Source organism: Jaculus jaculus, chromosome 3, assembly GCF_020740685.1.
Source record: "Jaculus jaculus isolate mJacJac1 chromosome 3, mJacJac1.mat.Y.cur, whole genome shotgun sequence".
Lineage (NCBI taxonomy): Eukaryota > Metazoa > Chordata > Mammalia > Rodentia > Dipodidae > Jaculus > Jaculus jaculus.
The window spans coordinates 171,866,232-171,876,087 of NC_059104.1; the positions used below are offsets into that span (position 1 = coordinate 171,866,232).

General features: G+C 37.4%; 1 protein-coding gene across 1 annotated transcript; it reads left to right on the forward strand.

Moving 5' to 3' along the window:
* Positions 1-414: 414 nt before the first annotated feature.
* LOC101593449 (olfactory receptor 51L1) lies at positions 415-1,362 on the forward strand. Its single transcript, XM_012950368.2, has one exon. The coding sequence runs from the start codon at positions 415-417 to the stop codon at positions 1,360-1,362; it is 948 nt and encodes a 315-aa protein (XP_012805822.2).
* Positions 1,363-9,856: the final 8,494 nt, after the last annotated feature.

Here is a 9,856-nt window from a genome sequence, read left to right on the forward strand (position 1 = left end):
TAGATCCAATCTAAAAAACAATCATTGATTTATTTAATAACATTTCTGACATGAAGTTTATTTAAATCCACAAGAGGCATTTATTCTGACTTTTATAATATGTAGTAAAAACTTTCTCTGCATCTGTGTTTCTTAAATTTTTCCAGAACTGGTGGAAACCCAACAAATTACTTGTCTGAGGTGACCATATTTATATAGTGTCCACTTTTCTTTCATGGTTTAGTGTTTTTCAATTTGGAAAACAAAACTTTCTTCAATAAGACTCTTTGAAATCCTCCTTTGTTCCAAGTAGAATTTGGAGGAAATATGTATTTTTTCTCCTGGTTGCACTGATTGTACTTACAAAATATGGCTGGGGAATAGCAAATAACAAAGGCCATTTGTTATTCTTTCCCAAGCTACTGAAAGCTCAGCATGTTGGTCTGGAATAACAGTGATGTTAAAGAGCCCATATTTCTCCTGAAGGGATTTCCTGGACTGGAATATGTCCATTCCTGGCTGTCAGTCCCATTTTGCTTTGCGTACTTGGTTGCATTCATTGGAAATGTAACCATCCTGTCTGTCATTTGGATAGAGTCCTCCCTCCATCAGCCCATGTATTACTTCTTGTCCATCTTGGCTCTGACTGACCTGGGTATGTCCATGTCCACACTTCCCACCGTGCTCACTATACTATGGTTGGACGCTCGGGAGATCCATGCGAGTGCTTGCTATACTCAGCTGTTCTTCATCCACACGTTCACATTCCTGGAGTCCTCAGTGCTTCTGGCCATGGCCTTTGACCGTTTTGTTGCGATCTGCCGCCCACTGCACTATTCCAACATCCTCACCAACAGCGTCATTGGCAAGATTGGTTTGGCCTGCTTGCTGCGAAGCATGGGAGTTGTACTGCCCACACCCCTGCTGCTGAGACGCTATCACTACTGCCATGCCAACACCCTCTCCCATGCTTTCTGCCTGCACCAAGATGTGTTGAGATTATCCTGTTCAAGCGCAAGGGTCAACAGCGTGTATGGACTGTGCGTAGTCATCGCCACCCTGGGGGTGGATTCAGTCCTCATTCTTCTCTCCTACGCTCTGATTCTGAGCGCTGTGCTGGGAATTGCTTCCCCTGATGAGCGGATGAAGGCACTCAACACCTGCGTCTCCCACATCTGTGTGGTTCTCATCTTCTTTGTGCCTGTTATTGGGGTGTCAATGGTCCATCGCTTTGGGAAGCATCTTTCTCCCATTGTCCACATCCTCATGGCTGACATCTACCTGCTTCTTCCCCCAGTGCTTAACCCTGTTGTCTACAGCGTCAGGACAAAACAGATTCGTATAGGAATCCTGCGTGCATTTAGACTAAGGAGGAGGCTTTAAGTAACCCGGTTTTTATTTTATTTTTTTTTGTAGTTTCCACTTCAGGAAATGATGTACAAGCTGTTTTATTATGCAACAATGCAATGATAATAGTTCATAGCTGATTATCATGATAAAATCTTAATTCTTGGTTAATATACGCTTTGTATCATTCTCTACTTGGATAATATTCATTTTACTAATTTTTTAGCACTTTTACACCGTTAATGTTATCTTAGTTAATTGTTTAGTTCTATTATTATTAACGTCATGTGTTGGTACCCTCCTTTCCATTGTCCCTGCACCCATTCAGCTGGGGACCCTCCTCAGTGGGGTTGTGTGGCTTATGTGTTGTGGAAGCAGCAGTCATTTATTTGGGGGAATGGGGAATGCCTCTGGGCATGATGTCGCAACCTGTGGCTCTTACAATCTTTCAGCTCCCTCTTCCACAGAATTTCCTGAGCTGTGGTGGGTGAGTTTTAAGTCTACTGGTGAGCTCTTAGGAGCCTCTGGACCTCTATTTTTGGTAAGTGTTGAGTATCCTCAGGATCGGTCTCCTTCACCCTGGCACTGATTATCAGGTTCAGCGTGGGTGCAGCACTTTTTCATGTCTCCCCAATTCTTCTGTGAATTCAGCTGTAGCTTGGATGAAGTGCAAGGGGTAGTTTATCTCCTTGGGTCTCAGTCCCTTCTGAAAAAGAACAGATTCTCCAATGCAGAGTGAAGTAAGCATAGTTTAAATGGGATAAGTGTTAGGAACCAGATCAGAATGCTAGACAGACAAATATTATGTTCTCCCATGTTAGGCTCTCATTAGTCTTTGGCTAAAAGAGGGGTTACATACATCAAATTCTCTTATTAGTTGTTAATGTTTATTTCATTTAAGTCTTTTGAGGTCACATTGTGATGACAAATATGTACTATTTATTATAAGATCATTGTGATACAATAATAGATGATATATACTGAAAATTAAGATTTTAGAAAATAAATAAATGTGTTAACACTATATAATTACTGTTATTAGTGTTAGCAGTAACTTTTCATGAAATGTAACTAAACTTCCATAGTTTTTCTTGTTAGCAATGATCCAAATTAAATAACCAGTATCTTTTAATACTTTTTCCTCTTTTTGTATGGGTCTTTAGTATTTCATTCTCCATTTCTTTTTAGTTCATCACACTTTTTTTTTAATAGCAGGATGACCTACATTGCTCGGATACCAATTATTTTGTTGCCATCATACCTGGCTATATTTTGCCTTCTCATTGCTCATTTTTGTTTATGTCTCTTGATATTTTTCTGTGTCCTTTTATTTATGTTTTGGAAATCATTATTTGAGCAAAGGATTGTTCTTGTCTAAGCAAATTGCTTTGAAAAAAGGGGCTATGATTTATTTCTCCCATTTTACTATACCATGCTTCTATATTATATTTCAATAAATAATAAAGTTGATCAAAGAAGGCACATTTCTATAGCTAACAAAATGAGTTAGGAAATGTTTGGTATTAGTATTCAAGATTCAGTTACTTGATACTTAAAAATCAGTTTATTTGTTTGCACTTCTTATAGTATGATAACCTCCCTTGTTAAACCAACTTTCTTGTCTCCTCTGAATGCACTGCACTGACAATCATGGCTCTGATCTCTTTCTCTCTTTCTCTGTCTCTCTTTCACACACACATTCCCTGATTTTATCTTAAAACATTTCACATAATAAATGCATAAAAAAGTGATTTCTAAGCCTGATTGACTATAAGATAATGTTTTCCAGGGACACAGAGGCTCCCAAGACCTCATCACTGAATCAGACCTAAAATGAACCTACATGGCTCAGGGAAATTTGTGGAAGGGGGGAGTAAAGAATGTCAGAGCCACAGGTTGGGTCCTGATATACAGAGACTTTGCCTCCTACCCATAACTGATGGTTAACCACACAATGCATGACCCATATTCCCCAATGAGGAGGGTCCCCGCAGAGGGGGGAGGACAGGAAGAAGGGTAACAATGCTACCAACTTGACTGAGTACAAATCTAATAAATAAAATAAAAAGACAATGTTTTCTTGAATACAGAAATGCATATTACATGATACTCTGAAATGCACCATTTTACTATCTTCTGCATAAGTCCAGTCAATGAGGAAAAGTTTTATTTTAGAAAATATTATGAAAGTTTACTCTATATCTGTTATCAATTATATTAAATAACATTTGAGAGAAAGATGACATTTGGAAAACCAAAAATATTGAATCAGCTATTAATCTTTGAGAAGAAAGTGAAGAATATTTAAAATGATAATTGAAGTGAGATGAAAGTGAACAGAAGTTGCAACATTTTACTGGACAAATTTCCAATGACTCTTTCATTTGTATTTATTTCTATTTAACTCCCTGGATAATACCATATTATTTTTCTTTTTTAATTTTAACTTAATTTATTTATTTGCAAGGAGAGTGAGAGAAAGCGAAGAGAAGAGAGAAGAGAGACAGAGAGAGAATGAGAATGCCAGGCCTTCTAGTCACTGCAAATGACTCCAGACACATGCACCCTTTGTGCATCTGGTTTACATGGACCCAAAGAATCGAAGCTGGGTCTTTTGCTTTGCAGGAAAGTGCCTTAACTGCTAAGCCATCTCTCCATCCCAAATATACCATATTCGTGAAGAAGTCCAATGACCTTAATATTTCATATCTAACAAGATAAAAATAATCAATGTCTTCCAAAGCAATGACTATTTCAGAATGTCAACTTAGAGAGTTAAATGTAATTTAAGATATATGTTTACTGAAAAAGTGCTTTGTTGGAGAATTTACTTCTCTTTTTCAGATGGATGCAGATCATAAGGAGAGAACCAGCACTTCACACGTCAAAAGGGCCTCAGCTAAAACTAAGAGTAATTGGGGAAATGAGCAACTTTGCTGCTTTCTTGATGAACTTTGTACTAGCACAAAGGTGAAGGAGATAGACACAGAGAACACTCAACTCCCACCAGACCAAAGATCCAGAGACACAGAAGCTCCCAAGACCTTATCACTGAAGCAGACCTCAAACGAACCCAACCTGGCTCAGGCAAATTTTCAGAAGAGGGGGCAGAAAGACTGTTAGAGCCACATGTTGGGTCATTATGCATAGAGACATTGCCTCTTACCCATAACTGATGGCTAACCCCACAATGCACGACCCATATTCCCCAAAGAATAAGGACCCTGCAGGGGGGTGGTGGAGGACAGGGAAGAGGCTAACAATAGTACCTACATGACTGTATACACTGTGTACATAACTAATAATAATAAAAATAAAAAGAATGTTATCAGGCTAGAGAGATGGCTTAGTGGTTAAGTGCTTGCCTGTGAAACCTAAGGACCCTGGTTTGAGGCTCGATTCCCCAGAATCCATGTTAACCAGATGCACAAGAGGGTGCACACATCTGGAGTTCATTTGCAGTGGCTGAAAACCCTGGTGCACCCATTCTCTCTCTCTCTCCCCCCACTTTCTCTGTCACTCTCAAATAAGTAAATAAAAATTAACATTTTTTAAAATGAGTGTTATCCTCTCGTCTGTGGATATTATTTAAAAATTCATAAGATAAGAAAACTGAGGGCCATTGTGTTTAAGGGTTGTCTTCCCAGATGTTTGTATCTCCCTGTGCATTGGCATGGCCATTGGCAACCCTCTTCACTACAAACTGATGCTAATGAATGAGGTAGTAATTCAGCAATGTTTTGGTCATCATACGGAGACCATTTTATTTTGCAATACCCCTAGATTTACACATCTTATGATTATCATTTTGGTATGTGACATTAAAGCCATTATCATGTCCTATGTCCAGATTCTTCTCAGGATGCCTGGCTGAAAGCACTCAGCACTTGCAGTTCCTCTGTGTGTGTGTGTGTGTGTGTGTGTGTGTGTGTGTGTGATGTTGACCTTTACACTCTAGCATTTATATTTTTTCCTTTATGACCCCCCACTGATTTAGATGAAGTGTACCTTGATACATCCACATTCATTTGGCCAATTTCTATGTATTCATTGCATCCGCTCTCAATCCTGTAGGCTATAATGTCAGAACTAAACATATTAAGAAACACATAGAATATATTGAGGCATATATAAGAGAATTGTTAATGGTGAGGCACTGGCTTTTTTAGCCCTTCTCCAAAGCAGGTATTTCAAGTTAATTCCAAATAATATGTGTAAACAAAGTTATTATTGATCTTTTCTACTGTCATGAATAACTAAGATACCTAATCTGGAAGAAAATTGTCACTTTACTCCTTTTCTATTATGACTTAGCATATTCATTGCAGGCATTGTTGTAGCTAAACAAAGTAAAAATTCACAGATCATCATGAAACAATCACTTAAACACCCTCTTGATGGAAATTTTTGATATTTATTTTATTTCCATATTATGATAAATAAAGAAATTAAAAACAAGATAACAATTAACAAAAAAAAGAACAAGAGAGTGAATTCCTTTTATTACAGACACAGGAATGCTTTGATGTGCTGAGACATGCTCTATCCAGACTTTCTTGTGGGAACACCTGTTTACCATTACTCAGCAGGAGTAAGGGGCTCTCCCTCTTTTCATTCCATGTGTCAAGTAGAAACAGCCTTTCATGTCATACCATGATACTAAAAACCAGGTCAGCCTGATTAGCACTGATCTCAAAGTGAGAAATCCAGGATCACTTCCACATGCAAGGATTCACTGTGAAACATAATATATGATTAGTTTTATGCTGTGCTACTGTAAAGTCTAAGTTTGGTAATCCAGGTTTAGGATGGCAAATATTTCCTATTTACAGGGAGTATGAAGATAGAAATTGTAAAGTATTTGCCAAGTGGCAACCAAAATCCTCTTTATTGACAGTTTTTATATATTTACCTAAAGTATTTTGAACATAATCCCCTCCCATTAACTTCTCTTATTCCCCCATTACTCTGCCTTCCATTGAAATCCCTATTCACCAACTCCCTTTTTAAACTAGATCTTCTTCTACTTTAAAAAAATATATGGGGCTGGAGAGATAGCTTAGCAGTTAAGCACTTGCCTGTGAAGCCTTAGGACCTCGGTTCAAGACTCGATTCCCCAGGACCCACGTTAGCCAGATGCACAAGGGGGCGCACACGTCTGGAGTTCGTTTGCAGTGGCTAGAAGCCCTGGTGGGCCCATTCTCCTTCCTCTCTCTCTGCCTCTTTCTCTTTCTGTCTGTCACTCTCAAATAAATAAATAAAAATAAACAAAAAATTAAAAATATATATATATCTTATATTATTTTTCCTTTTTATCAATGGACACTTATCTAAAGAAAACATTAATATAGTTAATAAGAATGAAATCAATGTGTCAAAGAGATCTCTCCATAGCATTATTCATTACAACATTATTCACAATAGATTATAAAATATCCCAATAAATTATCCATATATAGATTTGGAATCAATAAAAACATCCCTTAACAGATTAATGCATAAAGGAAATGTGGCACATATACACAATGGAACATGATTCAGCTTTAAAGAATAAATAAGTCCTGGGCTGGAGAGATGGCTTAGCGGTTAAGTGCTTGCCTGTGAAGCCTAAGGACCTCGGTTGGAGGCTCAGTTCCCCAGGTCCCACGTTAGCCAGATGCACAAGGGGGCGCACGCGTCTGGAGTTCATTTGCAGAGGCTGGAAGCCCTGGCGCGCCCATTCCCTCTCTCTCCCTCCCTCCATCTGTCTTTCTCTCTATGTCTGTTGCTCTCAAATAAATAAATAAATAAATAATGAACAACAACAACAACAAAAAAGAATAAACAAGTCTTTACATTTGTGACAGTATGATAAACCTGAATAGCATATGTTAGTGAAATAAGCTAGGCACAACAAATACAAATACTGCTTGATCTCATCTTTCTGAAGAATCTAAACTTAAAAGGTAAAGAGTATAATGAGACCCTCTTCTACTTTTATGTCTTTTTTTTTTTTTCTTCTTCCACAGTTCACGGAAGAATGCTGATAGGCCTAATATCATAACAGTTTTTTACAGGGGACACCAGAGTCCATGAAGTCATGTATTCAATGACCACTTCCTCAACTGAAGACAGCATTTAAAAACGGTCTTTGCATCTTTGGTTCTTACATTCTTTCTACCACCTCTTCTACAGAGTTCCTTAAGCTTGCTATGGCTTGATATGTACGGCTTAATATCAATTGTCATTTATTTTCTATACTTTGATAAGCCTTGAATCTTCAAGTAGTAACTGCCAATGGAAAAGAAGCTTCTCTGAACAAAGGTGAGAGCAGCAGTCAGTATGGACATAAATATAAATATTTAGGGAAATTTAATGGACACATACTTATTTAGCCAAAAATAGAAGTAGCTTTCTCCATCTTGGTCATTGGCTTTTAGATAGGGTTTCAGTAACAGGTATGAATTCTCTCCCTTGAAGCAGACTTCAAATTCAATTAGTTATCCCATAAGTCATAACATTATTGTGTCAGTAGGTACATCATACTTGCTGGGAGGTTGTGGCTTTTTCTCCTCTAGAACTTTTCAGAGTGAATTCTTTTTTATATTTATTTTTTATTAAGAACAAACTTTGTATGGATACAACATGTGTTGGTACCATCTTTCCCACCTCCCTACTTCCATTCCACTGGGGACCCTCCTGGGGGGGGGGGCGGTTGTTTGTAACCTCATGGGTTTTTGAGTTAATGCTTTGTGGGAACAGCAGATAGTTACTGGGGGGCGGGCATTGCCTATAGTATGACATCCCAACTTGTGGGTCTTATAATCTTTCTGTCCCCTCTTCTGCAAAATTCTCTGGGCCTTAATGGGTGTGTTTTATGTTTACCTCAGTGATGCGGCACTGGATTTTGCAGAGTACATTCTATGGATTTTGCAGAGTACATTCTAAGAAGTATGATGATAGCTGTCCATCAAGGAGGAGGCTTCTAGCATGATTTCAGCTTGTCAATCTATATTCTTAAAAGACTTTAGCAGTTTTAAATTTGAAGACTATTACTCATGGTAATTAAAGTACTTGTTTGTCAGCCATACAATATCACAATCTTCATGAATATAGAAATGTATAGGTATGTGAACATGTGGATACATTTGATTAAGCTAATGTAATGAACCATTTTTCTCTTCTTGGTTATAACTGCTTCCTTTGTCATTATTGTACTACAGAGTGAATAAAGGAATTTTGAGTATGCTAGGCAATTACTCCACAACCAAGCTACTTAACCTAGCTGTTCATAAAATCATAAAAAAAACATTTTATCAAATACATATTCTTTCCATACCTGTACTCACCATGTTCTTGGTAAAAGGGGCAAAAACTAGGTATGTGGTAAGAAGATACTGATTATAGTACTCCCCATCTCTATATAAGTCCAGGTAATGAGGCTACGAAGTCACAAGGTCTTTTCATTTCTACATGTTGTCCTTTGACTTTCTTATTTGCTCTCAATTTAATGCAATTTAAATTTCCCACTAGTTATGCTTATCTTAGTCCAATATAAAAATATTTTTTTCAACAAAAGTAGGTGCACAGATTTGCTGTGAAACAAAATATCACAATGCGGGCTGGAGAGATGGCTTAGCAGTTAAGCGCATGCCTGTGAAGCCTAAGGACCCCGGTACAAGGCTTGATTCACCAGGACCCTTGTTAAGCAGATGCACGAGAGGGCACATGCATCTGGAGTTCATTTGCAATGGCTGGAGGCCTTGGAACACCCCTTCACTCTCTATCTGCCTTTTTCTCTCTCTGTCTGTCGCTCTCAAATAAATAAATAAAAAATGAAAAATAATTTTAAAAATCACAATGCAACATACATAATGGGAATATTATGCAGAACATAATCTACATGGTTATCCATATATGTGAGTATTCAAGTGGGAGACAGATGGAAAAATATGCACACAATGTAATTTATACTTATCACTGTTCTGATCTTGTAAGCTATAACAGGAGATCAAATGTTGTTATAACAGTCAGGTGGTATGTAAATTAAATAAATGATGAATACTTGCAATTGCATTAATGACTGAAAACAAATTTATTTCAAATAATATGAGGCTTCCTTTATTTGGCAAAGTATTAACTTTTTTCCAACCATTTGAGACATGTTTGTCCAAACTTTTTGCTTATAAAATCCAAAATTTCTTAGTTCATGAAGATCAATGATTTTAGGTCTTTGTGCTTCATGTTTTTATGCATAATAAGTCAGTGTAAAAACTTTTGACTGAAGAGTTCACTCACATGTCAACCCATCTATATTATTTTTCTACCTGCTTTGAACTATGAAGCCTGTTGATCTCCTTTTATTTGCACTTACCTGTCCTTAACCTTTTATTACATTGGTGTTTCCCCATATATTTCCCCTTTATTGAATTTCAGATTGTGAGTGGATTGAAGTGATGCATTTTCATCAAGGAACTTATTTTAATGAACCAATGGAGAAGATAAAATGAAAGGTACCAATTATTATCAATTTCTGTAAATAATTTCAATA